The sequence below is a fragment of the Hyaena hyaena genome, unplaced genomic scaffold (assembly GCF_003009895.1).
Source record: "Hyaena hyaena isolate Hyena2069 unplaced genomic scaffold, ASM300989v1 scaffold_42, whole genome shotgun sequence".
NCBI classification, from domain to species: Eukaryota; Metazoa; Chordata; class Mammalia; order Carnivora; family Hyaenidae; genus Hyaena; species Hyaena hyaena.
The window spans coordinates 5,021,064-5,041,716 of NW_024080674.1; the positions used below are offsets into that span (position 1 = coordinate 5,021,064).

At 46.4% G+C, this 20,653-nt stretch overlaps 1 protein-coding gene across 3 annotated transcripts in view; it reads right to left on the reverse strand.

The window, feature by feature from the left end:
- Positions 1-20,653, reverse strand: part of ARFGEF2 (ADP ribosylation factor guanine nucleotide exchange factor 2) — a 95,719-nt gene that overhangs the window by 63,679 nt on the left and 11,387 nt on the right. For all 3 annotated transcript variants that reach the window (XM_039229978.1, XM_039229977.1, XM_039229979.1), the window contains exons 2-6: positions 17,375-17,405; positions 16,643-16,766; positions 9,348-9,494; positions 8,267-8,446; positions 7,589-7,823 (exon numbers count right to left, since the gene is read on the reverse strand). In XM_039229978.1, coding sequence (XP_039085909.1) covers positions 7,589-7,823; positions 8,267-8,446; positions 9,348-9,494; positions 16,643-16,766; positions 17,375-17,405 — 717 coding nt within the window. The remainder of the gene's footprint in view (positions 1-7,588; positions 7,824-8,266; positions 8,447-9,347; positions 9,495-16,642; positions 16,767-17,374; positions 17,406-20,653) is intronic.

The window sequence follows — 20,653 nt, forward strand, 5'->3', positions numbered from 1 at the left end:
GAAAGCAGCGAGCCCAGTGTGGGACCCTGACTTATGAAATGGGAGATCATGACCGAAGCCCAAGTCGGCAGCTCAACCGACTAAGCCACCCAGGTGCCCCAGCAGTTATCTGTCCTTTTGTGACTGGCTTATTTCACTTCGCGTAAAGCCCTACAGACCCATCCATGCTGTTACATATGACAGGAGTTTCTTCTTTTTCAAGGCTGAATGATATTCCAGTGTGCGTGTGCAGGCATGCGTGTATGTCTGCACTTTATCCATTCATCTTTGGACATTTTGGTTATTTCTGTACCTTGGCTAATGTGAATAATGCTGAAACAAACATGAGAGTGCAGACATCTCTTCAAGATCCTGATTTCATTTCCTTTGGAGATATACCTAGATATAAAACTTCTGGACCATAAAGTAGTTCTATTTTTAATTTTCTGAGGAACCTCCATGCTGTTTTCCATATCGGCCGCACCGATTTACATTCCCGCCAACAGGGCACAAGGACTCCCTTCTCTCCAGTGCTCACCTAGCTCTTGTCTTTCACCTTTCTGATAACAGCCCTTCTAATAGGTGTGAGGTGATATCTCATCATGGTGTTGGTTTGCATTTCCCTGATGATTAGTGAAGCCGAGTACCTTTTTAAGTATCCGTTGGCCATTTGTATGTCTTCTTTTGAGAAATATCTATTCAGGTTCTTTGTCCATTTTTCAATGAGTTATTTGTTCTTTTTGCTACTGAGTGGTATAAGTTCCTTGTATATTTTAGATATTAACTTCTGATCAGATATATGGTTTGCAAATATGCTCTCCCACCCCACAGGGAACATTCAAACTCTGCTCATTGTTTCATTTGCTGTGCTTATGCAGGGTTTTTAAAAATAGGTGAATTTGCTGTGAACATTTAAACACTGGGAGACATGTCATAAAAATCCAGATCTGGCTTCAGAAAAAGATTATGTGGCCACACCCGGCCACAGCGGCTGGACCCAGGAGTAACTGGCCCCTTCAGCCAGGGTGTGAATCTGCAGATGTCCTGGTGCCTTGGTCCTTGCCAAGGTCAACTGTCTCTCATCCACAGAGGACAGGTATTATCACAGTCACCAGGAATGTGACACGTGTCTCTGTCAAGAGTGGGGAAAAAGGGAGGCTGAGAGTGCTGGGTATTTGAAAGACATCAGAGAGAAAATGTTCCCTGTGGAAATGACTTCAACATGGGGAGGAGGCGTGAAGGATCCAGAGCCAGTGTGTCTGGTTCACGTCCCTGCTCTGCCACTTCCCAACGTGGGGACTTAGGTCACCTGACCCCCTCAAGCCTCAGTTCCCTCAGTAGCGAACAAGGACAATTTCCACAGCACTGACCTCGAGGGCCTCATGAGTATTCAATAAAAGTAATACTCAGAAAACGTTTCAAATAGCGCCTGCAAAGTGAGGAGCAGAGGTTCATTTTTCTTAGGCCCACAGAGTGTGACTGTGGTAAGGTGCTCAAAATGTCCTCATGACAGAGGACTTCTCATTTCTGTCATCTGCCTGGCCCTGGAGACAAAGTCCACACTGAACTTTCCCAACCAACCACATGGAAAGCAGTTTCAGTTACTTCAAGCCACCGCTATCTTTCATTCTAAAGAATGTCCATCTCTAAAGGGATCTTCCTTTTCCCTCACGGCAGTTTTCCATTTAAACCACATCAGGACCACCATTATTTGGAGGGATGACAGTGTTTAACTCATTTTCCTCCACAGGCTGGATCCATAATGGCGCCTGTGCAAATCAGAACATTCTCAGGCTAGGAAGGGGTGGGAGAGTCAGGAGGCCCTAATTCCAACAGAAGGTTCCTGCACAGGGAGCTGCTGCTGACAAGCCCCCAGGGAGGCCCAGAAGTGGCGGGACTCCCCACAGTATCCGTGGACTGCTTCGTGTCAGCCTGGGGTAGGTTACAGAAGAGGCCTTTCTGGATGACCTAATAACCACTGGGAAGTCTGCTGTGTTTAAGTTTCAAGCATGCGGTCAAAATGTCAGGAAACTAAATCAAATCAAATTCTTGTAAGGTTCAGAGTATAACTTAAAAAACTCTGGTTTCTGGGGCGCCTGGGTGGCTCAGTTGGTTAAGCATCCGACTTCAGCTCAGGTCATGATCTCATGGTTCGTGGGTTCGAGTCCCGCGTCGGACTCTGTGCTGGCAGATAGCTCAGAGCCTGGAGCCTGCTTCAGATTCTGTATCTCCCTCTCTCTCTTACCCTCCCATGCTCACGCTGTCTCTCTCTCTCTCAGAAATAAATAAAACATTAAAAAACAACAACAACAATAACACTCTGGTTTTGCTGGTTTCCTGGGATAGCAAGCAGTCACCTCTTGGCCATCACTGATGAGGCACCAGATCCTACCGGTTTCACAGCCTCTGTCATGAAGAGGGTCACCTTGAATAGGTTCAGATGAAAGAAAGCCTTGCTGCCATTCCCTGCCTAGCCAGCAGGAGAATAACCCCCATGGTTGGGACCGTCAGGTACTAACTTGTCCCCTTAGCCCTAAAAGAGCTCTAATTTTGTTTTGGAAGGGGCTGTCCCCAGATTCCAGGCCATCCTAGCAGAGAGGGTAGCCATCTGACCAAGCTCCAGCCAATGAGGCATAAGCATAAATTACGGAAGACTGCACCAGGTTCCAGAAAGGCTCCCTAGAAAGGGGCATAACTCAGCTGGGAGTCCTGTAGTCCCGCCCTCTTCCTCCTTCCTGCCTAGAGCAAAATGACAGCATCTGGAACCACGAGGTAGCCTGGAGGATGAAAGTCACATACTGAGAATAACTGGGGAAAAAATGGAGGGAATCTGACACAGACCCTCCCACATCCCTGTTTTCTGTTGAGTGAAGCAGGGACCAGGGGGAATGGGGGGAGGCAGGGAAGTAAGATGCATTCACTCATTCATGCAGTTAACAGACTGAGTGCCTATGTGTTTGGCACCATTCCAGGCGTTTGGCCTAGATCACTGTTTAAAGCAAAATCCTTATCCTCATGGTGCTTACATTCTAGCTGGGATAGTAAATAACTATACAAGCTGTATGCTACAGCGCTAGGGAAAAAGTAGAGTGGGAGGCGGCGGATGTGGAATTGGAAGGGACAAATGTGAATACATGGTGACAAGAACACGTGACATGCCTCTGTCCTAGAAACTGGGGTTTGGTTGTGCCCAACATCCAAGCACGTGGTGATACAGAAGGGAAACAATGAGGGAACGTAGCTGTTTGCTGTCACATTCCAGCCACATGCCAGTATGGTTCCTCAACAGGAAGGAATACATTAGGCAACTTCCTGTTGCAAAATAAATGTCCATCGTACAAATGCTATAACCCGGTGAGCTGAAGCCTCCCTGCCCAGAAGCCTGTGTCAGCAACAGGTCAGAAAGGAGGGGGTCTGGGGGTACATTTTGTTATTTTTATAGAGTGTTGTCCTGAGACAATTTTTGTTTTCTCCACATACAAAAAATTAAAATTCCTAAAGCAGAGGATCGGGTGCTAACATGGAAAACAGGCTCACATTACTCCACAGGACCACGCCTACCACCTTCACATCTGGTTACCGTCTTAACTGTTGGCAATTGTTCTTAACCCCCCCTTTTTTAAAAATAATTTTTAAAATGTTTATTTATTTTTGAAAGAGAGAGAGAGACAGAGTGCAAGCGGGGGGAGGGGCAGAGAGAGAGGGAGACACAGACTCTGAAGCAGGCTCCAGGCTCTGAGCTGGCCCCATGCAGGGCTCGAACTCACGAACTGTGAGATCATGACCTGAGTTGAAGTCAGACACTTAACCAGCTGAGTCACCCAGGTGCTCCTGTAACTCCTTTTTTAAGCTGAAACTTACTTGAAAGTTAATTACAGCAAACACTTAACACAGATCCCAGGGCCAGATACCAGTCTTATTTGAGTCTCACAGACCTGCAGGGCAGGTACTGGCTGTAGACTCATTTTACAGATGAGAAGCCTGAACTCAGAGAGGTTAAAGATTCTCCCAAGGTCACAGAGCTACTACATGGCAGAGTCATGGTCTGAAACCTGGCTGTCTGATCAGAATCTCCATACTGGTTGGAAAGAGGACAGCTTTTCTTTAATTTATAGTACTTAGAGATTGGGTTGTTTTTCCCTTAAAGAATGAAATGCAACAAGAAAAAATGAGCTAAGAAATCTTTAAACACACAGGTATTTATGTACCTACCATAGCTACTCATTTGCTGTATAAATGTAAAAATGCTAATTAATGTCTTGTGCCTGGTGGGAGTCAAAAAGTCAGGATCTTAAAAGAAAACAAGGAGTGGGGGGCCTGGGTGGCTCAGTCAGTTAAAAGGCCGACTTCAGTTCAGGTCATGATCTCATGGTCCATAAGTTTGGGCCCTGCGTTGGACTCTGTGCCGACAGCTCAGAGCCAGGCGCCTGCTGCAGGTTCTGTGTCTCCCTCTCTCTCTGCTCCTCCCCCGCTCACGCTCTATCTCAAAAATAAACATAAAAAAAAAAAAAAGAAAAAAAAAGTGACTGCTACTGAGTACAGGATTTCTTTTGGGTGTAATGAAAATGGTCTAAAATTGACTGCAGTGATGACTGCACGTTCTGTGAATATACTAAAAATAACTGAATTGTACATTTTACTTATTTTTTTTAATGTTTTATTTATTTCTAGAAGAGAGAGAGAGAGAGAGAGAGCGTGCGCCACAGGGGAGGGTCAGAGAGAGAGGGAGTCACAGACTGAAACAGGCTCCAGGCTCTGAGCTGGCAGTCAGCACAGAGCCCGATGCGGGGCTCGAACCCACAAACCGCGAGATCATGACCTAAGCGAAAGTCGGACGCTTAACCGACTAAGCCACCCAGGCGCCCCTGAATTGTACTTTTTAAACAGGTGAATTTACAGTATGGGAACTGTATCTCAATAAAGCTGTTTTTTAAAAGAATTGACAAGAATAGGCAGGCAATGAGGAGGAGTGTAATGGACAAATGGAGGTCCCCTCGGGAGACTGCTGGCTGTGCCCCCAAATACACATAAGCTAGCATTATCTCAGGTTCTAAAATCTCATTTTGTGACTTTAAAAGAGCAATCTAATGTATGACTTGGACAAGCTGATAAGATTTACCAAGTGACTACTGATTTATCGACTTAGGATGAAAAACTTCTAAGGCGAAAGAGAGGCTCAAATCAGTTGGCGAACTGTCTCCATCTATGCAAATTTCAGTGCGGGAGGCGAGTGACCCCAGGACAGCAGTGGGCAGGGTTCTTGGGGAAGGAGACAGGAAAATGTATGTGGAGTCCCAGTGACCGGCTAGCGAGGGGTGGCTCCCGTGGCCCCGCAGAAGGCAGGCTGTGTTATCTCCAGCACAGAGGCACCAGAGCCCTGGCCTCGGAGTGGCCGCAACGGCCTGGACTCGGGCCCAGGGCACAGCCTCCCAGCACGGGCACCTCCACCACCTGCCTCTCACGCAGTCCTTCCTCTGGCTTCTCTGGCTGCTCAACCCCTTCTTCTGAAGGAGCGGTTCTTTCTTTAGAGCCACATATTAAGAACCAGAACCAGAAGCCACTCACTCTTTTTAAGCGTTAACAGGCCACTTCCATTCTGACCCACTATTTGCAGGTTTGCTGTTGGATTCTTACAGGCGATCTGATTCCCACATTCTTGGGGGAAGCCTTGCAGGGGACATCAAGTACTGGCAACAAAATCCACAGCAATATACTGAGTACAAATCATTCTTTGTTACTGCAGAATTTTAAGTTACTGTGTTCCTGCAAAAGCATATTTTAGACGTTTTTTTCCCCCATTCATTAAAAAAAAATGTGTTTATGGAGACTCTGCCATGAGTGCCGGGCACATTCAAGTGTTGGGAATGTAGTGGTGAGCAGAGTGGTCTAGATCTTGGCCCAGGAATAAGTGAAAGTAAATTCTTCAGTGATCTCAGGTAACGATGAGTGCTATGAAGGACATGAAAGAGGCTGATGGGGCAGAAGCAGTGGCAGCTTTGGAGAGGGCGATCAGTTCGAACAGAGACACTTGAAGATAAAGGGGATGGGGCGGGGAAGGGGTAGGAGGTGCAAAGACACCAAGAGCAAGGGTGGCACATTCAAGACAGAAACCTGCCCGCACACTGCGTCGCAAGCATGGGGGAAAGAGGTGTAAGAAGGGGACAGAGAGGTGGGCAGGAGCTGGGTCACAAAGGGCCTCAGAAGCCACGGGGCAGGGCGGGCACAGATTTCACTCTAAATGGGATACAATGGGAAATTACCATAGTGGGGGGGGGGGGCGGTGAAGGGCTGGATCTAATTCATGCTTTTAAGACCTCACTTTGACTGCCATGTAGAAAATGGGCTTTAGTGGAAGCACTTTCATGCAGTTAAAGAGACATTTGCATCTGCACAGCTATGCTTACTACCTACTGTGTGTTTAAATATTAATACTTATTGATTGTCCACAGCCTGATAAGGGTTACAGTAAAAACCTGGTCCTTTCTTTGAGAGCTTAAGAAGGCCAAGATGGTGACAGATACAGAGGGTGGGCCAGTAGTTTCTGAGTACCTTCCCTGGGACACAAGACAGCAGAACTAGGAGACAGCAACTCTGTGCTCACCCCGAGGCACATGCCATTCTTAGCAGTAACTTTCTCTTTTGTCCTTTCCTGGAGTAAAGATACAGAGAGGCCTTCTAGTCACAGCACTTGGTCTGTTCCTGCGCAGGCCATGGGCTCTGATAAACAGAGGAACGAAACCTGCTCAGATGTGTGTGCTTTCACAGAACACACTACCAACAGAAACTGCTATCCATAGTGGGACACAGAAAGAGGTGAGATAAAGTGTAAGGATGGGTCAGATATTTAATGTACACTAAGCCGCCAGAGTGAAGAATTATTGGACAGAAATCACTGGGGAAGGTACATTTCTGAAAAAAATACGAATTTGAGAACTGGTTCATACAAATTGCCCAGGGAAACATGCAAACCTCCAGAAGTAATCTGATGATAATCCAACCCACCATTTCATGCTTAATGTTTCATTTACTTGAAGACTATAATCAGGTGTGGTTTATCTCTTTCATTAAAAAAAGCGAACGAAAACATGCAATGTACTAGGTAACAGAGGGAGAAAACAAAGCTGTCTGTCCACCTATATGCCCACCTACTCATCACCTTCTTGCTTCTTTCACAGATGTGCAGGAGTAGCCACCACCTACCAGGCTGTGGGTACGGTGCAGAGTCCCATGTATATGTGACGTGACAGATGAGGTCCCCCTGTCCCCTCAGGGCGGATAAGGCAGGCACTGAGTAACTAACTACCCCAACAATTAACTACTGGGAGATAAATACTCCAAACTGAACCCGTGGCACGGAAGCTGACATCAAGAAGCAGTAGCTTGACGCATTCCAGGGACTGTTTCAAGAAAAGCACACAGCTGACACCAGACATGAGACACTGACTCTCTGGCTGTGTTCAAGAGAAAAGTGACAGGGGAGGGAAAGGCCCAGAAATAGACAAGCGGCTCTCAGAGGTTTCCTGCAGGTGTTACCAGACTCCTTCAACTGTCCCTCGGACACAAGAGGGGTCCCTCTCACAGTGGGAAAGGGACAGTGCCCAGGACGTACCTGACAGCGACGGGCCTCTGTCTCTGGGTGCGTCTCCATTCTCTGAGGTCTCTTTTCCAGAACCACTCATGACATGTTCGCCGTTAGTTAAATCTGTCTTTTCAGGAGTCGTTGGTTTGCTTTGTGCCTGGCTCTGCTTCAAATGACTGACCTTTGGAGACACTGTTGCGGCTTGGATCACAGGGGACTGGGGTTTCGACTGGACTGGTTTTTCCCATTCTCTGGCCTCCTGCAACTAAAAGGCAACAAAAAAAAAGGTTCACTCTAAATGGTCCCAGCAGTGGGGCACCTGGCTGGCTCGACTGGTGGAGCATGCGACTCTTGATCTCAGGGTTGGGAGTTCAAGCCCCACACTGGGTGCAGAGATTACTTAAAAATAATAAAATCCTAAAAAAAAAAAAAAAAAGGTCATTTTGAGAAGGATCAGAAAATAAGCTAGCCTGTTGCTTAAAAAAAAAATCCAAATAGGAAGATAACATTTTAAAAAGGAGATAAATTCTTTTGATAAAAGTCAGAACAAATTCTGAATGCCGATTCCAAAATTCATGCCAGATTCTCTGCCTTTTAAAGCAAGAACAAAAACAGAATTTAGGGGAAGAAGGGATAAACTTTAAGGTGAAACAGTTCACATACCAGAAGATGTTCCACCCCCGGCAGCAGGTAACGGCCACCACTTACCACTTGGTTTTCCATGCGGGTGAAAATGACGTTCAGCATCTGAGTAAGGGTAGCCTTGGCAGTGGTTTGATTGATGAGATTTTTGCTGGCCAAATAGATATTGTAACATGTCCTAACTGTCTGCAGGATAGTGCCCTCGTGAATTTCAATGTGTGGGGATGTCACCGCTGTGAGAAGAGCCTAAAACAAAAATCCAGAACCTTTACCTTCACAAGCACCCACCTGCCTCCCATCCTTACACAGCCAAACTTTTATACAGGGTTTGGCTTTGGTTTGGTTTTGTACATTTTAAGATGGCTCTGCAAACCAAAACTTCCTGTTGCTCTGAGTTTAAAGATAATTATTCACTTTATAAAACCCAGATCACTTGACGTTAAGCTGTGTTGAAGGCGGCTTTCTACCAGTTTACTTTTTTAAAAGCCAAAAATACAGACCACTCTCTCAGGAGGGAAACTTGCTCTGACTCAATCTCGCCTATAATAATCACAAAATATACAGGTTCTGATAGGCGGTCAGAGTCCTAGTTCCCTGGAGGGTTTCCAAGAGAGCTTTGGGAGTGGCCAACACGGAGTCATCCCACACAAAGCTGATACAGGGAGGACTTAAGATCTGGATTGTTGGCTACACCCATCCTGGTCCTGTCCTCCCAACAAGCAGCTGGTACACTCCTGGCAGCAGAAATGGAATGGAACAAGGAAATGGAATGGGGGGTGGGGTGCAGGACAAGGGGGAGACTGGTGTTAAGATCATCAACAAGGACCCACTGAGAAATGGCAGGCTGGGAATCCAGAATTTCAAGGAGAAAGACCGGGAGATCTCAGGCCGATCCAATTGACAAGCAATTTACATTGTTATTAGCGGAACTGTTTACTCTGAAAACACACCTGGTTCCACTCTTCTTGTCTCAGTCTGGGCTAATAAATTCTGACACTTAACAAAAGATCTAAGTGATGCTTACAGTCTTCTGTTCGAGCTCAGCACCACCTGAGACAACTAACACATGGTAAATTAGAAATTCAAATTCCCAAAGGAGACTGGCTTTCTTATTTAAAATCCAGATCAGGCAAACAGACAGAAATACCTTAATTATTTGTAACTGAACCCCTTCATCGGTCTGAGGGCCCTGAAAACAGTTGCAAACGGTTTCAACAATCCTGTCGATAAGCCGCTTCCCGGGGGCTCCGCTGTCGGGGGCGTTGCCGGTGATGTGCCCATAGGCGATGAGTTTCTATGCAGAAAGAACAGAAGGAAAAGTTTCTGCCTGACCAAGACTGAGGCTGCTCCTGGCAGCAAAAGCCGTGCTTAACTTCTGGTCTCCGCAGATCCCTCTGTTCCCTGGGAGCACGGCGGCATAGCCACCCTGTGGGCGCAGCGCTCAGCCTATCTCCCATGCAGAGGAGCCTCAGGACGGTGAGGCGGTGTCCAGTGGAACAGGCAAGGTATACAACAATCGCCAGTACACTTCACACACAACCACTAGTGTGAAGGAGGAGGGACTAAAATCTATACAGAATAGAGACAGGAAGTCATCAGTAGGAAACAGGCAGTGATTACTCATGAGCCCAGCGTTTCTTTCTGAAGTGATAAAAATAGTCTAGAATTTGATCGTGGTGATGGCTCCATACCTGTCAGTGTACAAAAATCACTGAACTGCACACTTTCAATGGGTGGCTTGTGTGCATGTAAATCTTATCACAAGCTGTTAAAAATCCATATGTACACATTTTTCTTTTTAAAAGGAAAGATACATCGGAAACAACTGATCGTGTGTCTTGCTTAAGGGGGACCTCAAAATTCTGCACCTATGTCATCAGAGGTGTGTCAATCCCGTGGCTGAAGAGGTGAGGGGTCACTCGGGCCACGCCCTCTTGGTCAGGCGACCGAGTAGGTGGGAGAGGGGCTGTGCCACCTCACTCGTCACCTGGATTTCACCACAGAGAACCTGAAAGCTGGAAAGGATCCCAAAGGTCAGGGGCAGGATGACTTCCAAGCCTGCCTGAGAGTCACAACCACCTGAGGGAGCCCATTACACGTACAGATTCCTGGACCTCAACCCAGAACTACCAAATCCTCACTTCTGGGGTAGAGCCTGGTGATCGGTATTTTTCTCCGAGCCATCCAGGTTATTCGGATGGCTGACCAGATAAGAGAATCACTCATCTGACACAACCCCTCTAGGATATGTGCCTCCTAAGGCATTCTCTGCTTCCACTGACTTAAAGACTCTTTAAAATGCTTTTCTGTTGTTTAACCTTTCTGGCTCCTGATCTGTCATATCCTTGCCTGTAGGCACACAAAATGACACCAGGTCCTGAGATTCTCTACAGTGCTGCCACCCCGGTGCTGCGACAACCTGCTGCTCTGCAGAGGCCAGGCTCCCATCCTCACTAGCCTCCCCCTTCGCCGACTGTGCCAGCAGCGCCATTCAGGAAGCCGAAACAAACGAGAAAGAGCGGCTGGGAGTAGAACATGATACTGCCAGATCACATGACTGATTGAGCCGGAGAGGCTTGCACAGTCTCTGCTCATCAAGTCCAGCCCCAGAGGTCACCACACAGGGGCAGGGGGCGGGGGCAGGAGTGGGGAAGGTGCGAGGGGGGGCTGCTAATATGTGTTTCTGAAAAACAGCTCAAGATGCCCTTTACCTCATCCCCCCCCCCGCTGCACATGCAGGCTGGCGAGGAGGGGGCAGCGCTGGCTGCCTGGTGAGTGAGCTCTGGTTCCTGACGCTGCTTATGCCTCACTCCTAACGGGTGTGTAAGCCTATCTGGAGCACTGGGTTATGAGCGGGATGGTTATGAACTCCTCAATGGGAGTGTTAACAAGTGGGACCCACAGAACCCCACACTGACGCTGCAAAGCAAGGGCGGAGGGGATGTTTGATTCAAATACGAGAAAGGACTAGAAGTAGCCTCTCTCCCTTACAGACTCCTGAGAGGGCACATTTCCCTTCAAAGTTTAAAGCACCACTGCACCCCCTTGTCTGCGCAGTGACATGGGGCAGAGGAAAGAGTTCCCGTGACCTTCCAGTTCAGCCCTCTCTCTCCTTGTGCCAGATGCTGTTCTGGGCACTGGAGGTACAACAGGGAGTAAGATGGTCCTTCTTCTCACCGAGCGTGTACTCGCATGGGCAGGGGCAGACCAAAGCTAAAAGTCCTGGCTGGGATCTGCAGAGCCCTGTCTGATCTGTAGGCATCGTTTTCTTTTTTTAATTTTTTTTTTAATGTTTATTTCTGAGAGAGAGAGCGGGAGAGAGAGAGAAAGGCAGTGTAAGCAGGGGAGGGCCAGAGCAAGAGAGAGACACAGAATCTGAAACAGGCTCCAGGCTCTGAGCAGGCTGTCAGCACAGAGCCCAACGCGGGGCTCGAACCCACGAACCGTGAGATCATGACCTGAGCCAAAGTCGGATGCTTAACCGACTGAGCCCCCCAGGTGCCCCTGATTTGTAGATATCTTAAAAAGAGCAAGCTGAAGTGATCATGCATAAGACTATCTCATTTCTGGAAAATACAAACGTGTGTGTGTTTGCATGCACCCATGCATTTCTGTCAACATACAGGAAAAAAGCCTGGAAACATATCAGAGGCCCAGCAGCATGAACGCGCTTGGCAAGCTCACTTGAGGAAAGTGCTTTGCACGGTGAGTGGGGCGGAAAGTTACTGGCAGGTTTAAGCGAAGGATTAACATGATGTGATGGGTTTCTAAAGGCTCCCAGTTCCCGTGTGGAGAACAGGATGGAGGGCAACGGGCGAGAAGCAGGGGACCAGTGTGGAGGCTACGGAAGCTGTCCAGGAGGGAGATGCTGGTGGCTTGGACTCTGGAAGGGAGACAGAGATGGAGGTAGAAATTCCTGCTTTACTCCTTGTCAAAGCAATGGGATGGGAAGAGGGAAGGGGAGGGAGGCCTCTGGGCAGCTGGCTCACTGACCCTGTGTCTAAGGAGGCTGCCTGCACAGGGATGTTCACTGTCACCCTATTTGTCCATGCCCCTCAAGAGAGTGAGAGATAAGTAAAATGGTGGTATTACATATCATGTGTCTGTCAAAAGGAATGCTCTGTATCTGCATGTAGCAATACAGCCAGATCTTAAAAGCACTGTTGAATGTAAAAAGCTGCAGAACACCTGAAACTAATACTATAGGTCAACTACACTTCAATACTAAACATTCTTTTAAATTATTTTAAAGAAAAATATTAAATACACGACGGTAAAGAGTGAAGACACGGAAGAAACTGTGCAGGAGCAACATGGCTGATCTGTGTTTGACGAACACTGAGTAGTCCTATTTGGGCCCCGTCATCACCTACGTAGCAGACAACACTGCTGTCACTCTGCGCCTGAGGACTCTGGACCCTGGAGAGGCTAAAGAACTTGTCTCAGTGACGTGTGAAGCCAGTATATAAATGCTAAGCCATCTGTGAGCCAAGTCTGTGCTCTCAGCCTTGACTTACCTGGCATCTTTATGGACAAAAACTTGTCTTAGGTTGGGGTCATACAAAGTTACTGATATTTGAGTTTTTCAGTATGTGAGAATGACAACTTCATGTGGTTCAACATTAAAATGAGAAGGAAATGCCACGTATCCAACTAACATTCTAAAGATGAAAATAAATTAGGGAAACGTGTCAAATTCATAAAATAAAAATCTACTACCCACAGGCAAGAAAGAAACAATGAAGAAGAAAGGAAAAAAAGTGTATGACCTACACAGGCAACTGGGTTTGGGGCTAGCAGTCGAAGGGACTTCAGTCTTATCTCTCTCTCTCTTTTTTTAAGTGTTTATTTATTTATTTTTGAGAGAGACAGAGTGCAAGAGGGGGAGGAGCACAGAGAGAGGGAGACACAGAATCCAAGGCAGGCTCCGGGCTCTCAGCACAGAGCCTGACGCGGGGCCCAAACTCAGAAACCTTGAGATCATGACCTGAGGTGAAGTTAGGACGTTTAACTGACTGAACGCCCCTAGTCTTATCTTTAAAGTTCTAAAAAAAAAAAAAAAAAAAATGTTTAACAGAGAATGTAATCATATACAACTTTGATAATTATGAATGGGTTTTTTTTTTTTAATGTTTATTTACTTTTGAGAGAGAGACAGACAGACAGAACATGGTGGGTGGGTGGGGGGATGCAGAGAGGGAGACACAGAATCTGAAGGAGGATCCAGGCTCTGAGCTGTCTGCACAGAGCCCAATGCAGGGCACAAACTCATAACTGTAGATTCATGACCTGAGCTGAAGTCGGGTGCTTAACCAAACGAGCCACCCAGGAGCCCCTAAGAAATATTCCTTTAAATGCTCAGAGCAGAATGTGGATATGTCTGCAGCTGTCTTCAATTCTGCCTAAACCAACCTTTACCCCTGGACACTGGTCTTCCATTTCCACAAGGGAAGTTACCTCCCCCACACTGGGAAAAGCCAGTCAAACAGGCTTTGCAAGGGCAACCTCCAAGGGGACATGAATTTCATTCAGTATCACAGGCAGTACTGGGTCACTTTCTAATGTCATAAAAAGGACAACACAATTTGCATTTTGTATACTAACCAAAGAAATTCAAGCGTACCTATTAAATTATAGAGAACTTCCATTCTTAAAAAGAAACAAGAAAAAAAAAGAAGGGGTAACCACATGTCATAGGCCTCAAGTCACTCTTAAATTTACAACTCAAGTCAGACAGTGGGCTGAAGTAGAGCAGGATGTCAGTGTTTCCGTTCCAGAGTTCTACAAACAGACTATTTCCAGGAAAATATAGAACATAAAATATAAACAGCATATTTTTAATCGAAGAGGCCAAAACCACAGGGTAATAGGAGGGGTGGTCAGCAACCTTTTTCTGTAAAGAACCAAATATTTAGGCTTTGCAAGTCATCTGGTCTGTTCGAACAACTCAACTCAGCTGTAGCAGTGGGAAAGCAGCCAGAGGTAACACATTAACAACGGGCACAGCTGTTGCTGTGGACTGAATATCTGTGTCCCCCATTCCTACGCTGAAGCCTTACCCCCAAAGAGACGGTATTAGGAGGAAGAGCCTCTGGCCTACAAGAAGAGACCAGAGATCTAATGTGCACTCTCTGCCAGGTGAGAACTCGGCTGACAACCCAGGAGAGGGCTCTTAAAGGAACTGAGTCGGCTGGCCTCTGATCTTGGACAGCCCAGCCTCCAGAACTGAGAGAAATACATGCCTCCTGCTTAAGCCACCCAGTCTGTTCTGTTAGGGCAGCCTGAGTAGACTCAGGCAGCCGTGTTCCAATAAAATATCATTTACAAAGGCAAGCAGCAGGCCAGGTTTGGCTTACAGCTGTAGCTTAAGGACCCCTGGTTAAGAATTCAGACAGGGTGGGGAGAGTCCTAGATGCCCACTCAATTCCACCACTTCCTGGGCAGGGGAGCTCAGGTGGGTGGTCACTTTATTCTTTAAGCCTCTGTTTCCTCCATTCTGAAATGAGGATGTGAGTTAAGTAACCAGAGGGGTGCTGACAAGATGAGACATGATGCTGCAGACGGAGTGGACAGAGTGCTTGTCCCAAGGCCCAGCATGGGCTGAGTACTCGACACATGTTAGGCACCATTCTTCGCAAGTCAGTAATGTTAACTCTCAGCACCGGCTTCAGAACTAAACCATAACATGAGAAGGAAACAACTAGAGTTAAACTTATGCCAAATTTCCTCAGAAAATTTCACGGCCACAAATATTTTAGGATAGAAGCAGGACTTGGGACTGCCATTTAAGAATTCTTGGCTCACAGTATGTTTCACATAGGACAATCTGTACAGAATTATGTTGAATGAGAAAATGGCTTTTCATTTGGAAGAACTGCTTCCATGAAGAAACTGTCACCCAACTTTCAAGCACAGACATATCAAGGAAGCGAGATTAATAGAGTAAATATTAGACTACAGATGCCAAAAACGTGGCATGCCCACTGCCACTTGGCAGTCCTGTGCCTCAGCAGACAGAACCAATCGATCACAGTCCTTTCTCAAAAAACCCAGATGAAACTGCAGATAGCTTTTCAACACAGCTTCTGAGCAATTATAGAACCTGTTCACTATACCTGCTCTAGAAAGTACTGGTAAACTGTGGGCCTCTGAATATGATTCTTTAATTTATCAAGCTTTTTTCATTGATGCAGGTTGCTTGCTGGGGTTAAGAATCAAAGTGAGGTAACCACAAACCTCAGGAGTAGATCGTAAGAACAAATACAAGAATGCTGGACCAGGAGGAATTAAGAAACCCAAGTTGTAGTTCTGTTTCTGACTCTCATGCCTACTTATTATTGGACAAGTCACCTTAACTTCCCTACTCCTGCTTCTTCATCAATCAAAGGTAATTTATAACAAGGTCACTGTGGCTCTAACACAGTCGGTCCTCATCGGTCCCGGATCCTGTATTTGCAAATGTACCCACTCACTAAAATTTATTGGTAAGCCCCAAATCAATACTTGTGGTACTTTTATAGTCATTTGTGGGCACTTGCAAAGCAGGGAGAAAACTGAATGACATGGTGCACACGTTCCCAGCCAAGGTCAAACACAGAGACATTCTGTCTTCTCATTTCAGCTCTTACACTATAAGCAGTGTCTTTTCTGTGGCCTCTTTCATGCCACTTTTTTGTTTTGTTTTGTTTTGTTTTTGCATTTCTGTTCATTCTGTTAGGGTTTTTTTGCCATTTAAAATGACCCCTAAACATACTGCTGAAATATCTGCCGTTCTTAAGACCAAGAATGCAATGATAGGCCTTACAGAGAAATACACTTTTGAGATCAGCTTCGTTCAGGTGTGTGATTGTGCTTTAACCGTGAATTCAACATTAATGAATCAGTAACATATATTAATAAATAAGGTGTCTTTAAGCAGAAACACACAAAGAACAAACTTATGTACTGACTTATGTACTGATTGGTTGATGAACATGTTGAGGCCAGAGGCTCACAGGAACTTTAGTCTGTATTTCCTGTGGGAAAAATGGTTCAGTATCTGCTTCTTTGGGATTCACAGGGACTTTAGGGAATATTACCACAAATGATGAATATTGCTTGTATCTATTTCTCTACTTGATATTACGAATTTTAATGCCATCAAGAAAGAGGTGGCATAAAACTACCACACACGCCCATATATACCAACTATTCCAACAAATCCTAAAGGTTTTGGTTAGAAAAACACACGTAAAAGAGTACAAGAAAACATTTCTAGGGAAACATATTCTTCTCTTGGCTGAGGAGGTCCGACCTCTCATCGTCCCCTCCCTCATGAGACCTCCATGACGGGTATGCTGGACTGCTCCCCTCCGCACCACCTCGAAGCCACAGTCCCTGCAGAAGGACCCCCTACGGTGTGGGGAGAGCCCCCCTGATACCAGCAAGCTTAACCTCCGGTACCTGCAAGCAGTCGAGGGATGTGCTGACCACCCGGGGGGACTTGGACTGGCAGGCGAGCTCAAACGGAAGGAAATACTTGTCGGCTTCGATGAAATTTGCCTTCGGTGGTGCGGCAGCGCCAAGCCTAGGGAAGAAGCGAGAGAGGCCGGAGACGGGAAATGAAAATAGTTTGCTTTTCTACACCTCACTCTAATTTCCTGTCCCACTTGATATCATTCGACTGAAAGTGCCTGTGAACTGTATCTGTGGGACCGGCCAATTAAAACTGAAACACATGCATTAGGACAAAATTGCCACATGCAGAGAGCAAGGTCTCTGACTAATAAGCCATGTCAACAGCATCCAGAATCCTGGCATTGGCTACGTCGGGGCCGCTTTTCTGAAACGTGACCGTGAAGACGACGAGCAGCCGCTTCCAGGGCAAGCTGTCCTCCTGCCTAAGGAAGCGGGACATGGAGGGCAAGGGCTCTGCCTCGTCTGTCGAGAAGACGTATGGCAGCACTGACCTGATCTTCTTTACGCTTTCCTGCAAATGTGCAGTCACCGAGTCGGTAACCTGTTACCCCAGCATCTGTTCAAACACACACAGAGTCGTGCCCTGTGCCGGCACTGTGCTAGGAGCGTGTGTGGTGCCCGTGAGATAAGAGATACGAGAAAACACGCACAGAGAGGGGTTCCTGGGGCCACTACCTACCCCCTTGATACTGTATTTCAGCCAGGAGAAGCGCTTACCTCTGCTTTTCTATTTCTGCTTTAATTTCATCTGGTGGGGAAAAAAGAAGGGCACGTTAAGAGAATGCAATAATTATAATAAAAAAAAACTTTACTGAAAGATTTAGAAAATATTATAAAGAGTGTTTATGAGATTTTTAAGAATGAAATACTGATATGAAGTAATAAAAAGTGATTACTTTTTAAAATACTTTTAAAATAATAATAGCTAACACGTACACAGCAGCTCTGTTGTGCTAGGCATTGCTCTAAGTACTTTACATACTTTTAGTTTACTTAACCCTCAAAACAATCCTATGAGGCGGGGATTAATCTAATCTAATCTACAGCAGGCCTTCTCAGCCAAGACACTCCTGATGTCTGAGGGCAGCTAATCCGCTATGGGGCTGTCCCGCGCACTGCAGAATGTTGGCAGCATCCCTGGCTTCTACCGGTGGGATGGCCAGTAGCAGCCCTCTGTGGTCTGCAAAACCAGAAATGTCTCCAGACACTGTCAAGTGTCCCCTGGGGCAAAACTGCCCCGCTTGAGAATCACAGGTTTAGATAAGAAACCAAGGCACAGAAAGGTTAAGTAACTTGCCCCCTGTTACAGATCAGGAACTGGGGAACCAGAATTTGAATCCAAGCATTTTGGCCCATGGTCCAATGTCCCTATTGTGCAAAATGCATGTTAAGGATAGCTACCACAATATGATGGTAATGCTATAACATTTCAACTGTGCGAAAATATGTATAGAAGATTGGCAACAGATGTGACAAAAAGCTATGTTAGTAGAATGACTATTCTTTTTTTCTTCACGTTTTTTGTAAGCAGATATACTTTGTTAGTTTTACAGTGAAGCTTTTTTTAAATTGTGGCAAACACACATAAAAGTTACCATCTTAACCATTCTTAAATATACAGTTCAGTATATTCAGTACACTCTTATTGTTATGCTAAGGTATACAAAAATTTTTATGAATTAGTAAAACATCTTTACCATGGAGGTTATAACAACAACACAGTTACGGTTTCAGAAATAAAGTGTCATTATCACAAATCACAATCTCAGATAGTCTTTTCTCCAGGAGAACGAGGTTCTGTGCCCTTGCAGTACAGAACACCCATCTAAATACGGACAGAATTCTCCCCCGTTCTCTTGGTCAAATGTATCCCTGCACATTAGGCTTCACAGGCTCGACATTATCATCAAGCCAGGCCACTGAAGTAAGTCTGCCGTGTACTCAGGTAATCCTCAAAAGCAGACTTCCTTATACAATCTGCTGAGAACCAATGGTCTGGATACGGCAGTAGTTACCCCAGCAACACAGTTCTGGAAATTACAAATCTCCTTTTCTTGGACAACTCTTATCCTAGACTGAACTAGGAAGTGAAAACTGGACAACCAGAGTCATCAGAGGTGGCAATTTCTAGCCTTCCTGCTGATCTTCCAATGTCTTCCTACTGTTCACATTAAATAACGGGGTAGAAACACCCAGACAATCAACATGAAGCGTTCTGCTCATGGACCATAAGGGTGTAACACACAGAGTCTGTTCCAGAGAGCTCTGTGGCATGGTTCCTTCCCTTCTGGGACAAGAATCCACTAAGGAAGTGGCTGTGGCTTCCTCCAGCGGAGGCCCCCAGGCTGTGGGAGTGGCTCAGGAGAGCCGTCCAGCCCTGGACACTGGTAGCCCAGCTTTCAGCTGGCAGGAATTTGTATCCATAACACCAAGGCTTTGCTCCGTGCTTGGTGTCACATGACACACGAGAGGCGCACTACTGTGCAAACGCAAACGCAAGGTCTCCTTCCCATCACGGTTACCTTGTTAGAGTGTAGATGTTAAACACATCTGAAGCAGTCAGGCCCTCACTATAGTCCGGGCTGGCCTCTGTGCTCCAAAACAATCTGTTCTGAAACGTCACTGGTGCCAGCTCACTAATGGATGAGGCAATCACCAGGAATGCTACTTAGTCACTGAAGCATCAAGGGTAATAAAATCAAGTGCAGAGGCTACACACTCAAAGGCCTATGGCGGCCAGGGAGTGAACATCAAGGAGAGGCATGGGTGGGTTTAAGACATTAGGGGAAGGGAGGCCCCCCCCCCCCACCCCGCACCCAACAGGGCAAGGGGCACAGTAGAGCCTCGGTCCCAGCAGAGTATGGAGGTGCTAGCTGTTTTGATTTTTCCAGAGGTCAAAACCTCTGGATTTTAAGTGAAAGTTTGACTGTAAGCCAAAGCAACAGCAATTGTTTTTATTATTTATTTATTTTAATGTTTTTTATTTATTTCTAGGAGAGAGAGAGAGAGAGAGAGAGAGAGAGACAGCGTGAGCAGGGGAGGGTCAGAGAGAGAGGGAGTCACAGACTGAAACAGGCTCCAGGCTCCGAGCTGGCAGTCAGCACAGAGCCCGACACGGGGCTCGAACCCATGAACCGCGAGATCATGACCTAAGCGAAAGTCGGACGCTTAACCGACTAAGCCACCCAGGCGCCCCAACCACAATTGTTTTTAAAATTATTATGCCCAAATAAAACTAGTTTGCAGGCTTCCCTGATGATGGACTACTAGTTTGCAACCTTTGCTTTATCGATTAGGAAAATGTACTTCACTGGCTGCAGAGAAGTTAACTGCTGGGGACAAAAGTGGCCTTTAAGGACTATGGCCAGCACTATGAAGACAAAACACCCAAGTTTTACACCAGCTAAAATGCTTCTCAGCCAGAAGGCAACTAAGGAGCCAGAGGACCAGGGTTCAAGGCCCAACTCTACTACATTTTACAGATGAAAAACAAGACTCAGAGAGGTTACAGGCTAGTAAGTGGTAGAGCTGGAACTTGAACCCAGAAAATTAAGGCCCTGGTTCATAACCTTCTGGGTACCCTGACTCCCAAATAAGCACCCAGAATCTCCCAGTAAACTATAGATGCAGAACATAAACATCGGTTTTGCTATCGCTAACACAGACTGTGATCACTGCAACCACAGTCCGAAGCACCGAGTCGGGAGCACTCTGTGAGCGCCATCCGGCCTTGGGGAGGCTGTGCAGAACCCGGGCTCTGGACTCTCCCAATTTCCTTTCCGGCCTCTTGCGGCAGGGCCACCGTGAAGGTGTGCCCTGGTTTTCCAAAAGAACTGAGCATGGGCCGGAGTGACTTGCAGCAGTGAGAGGACAAAGGACGCTCCTGGTGACAGCAACTGCCAAAGGCCAAGACACCAAGGTCACAAATCATATGTCTGCAGATTTTCTTCAGTTTCTTACTTTATACTTACGTATCCCCACAAGAATTAGGAATTG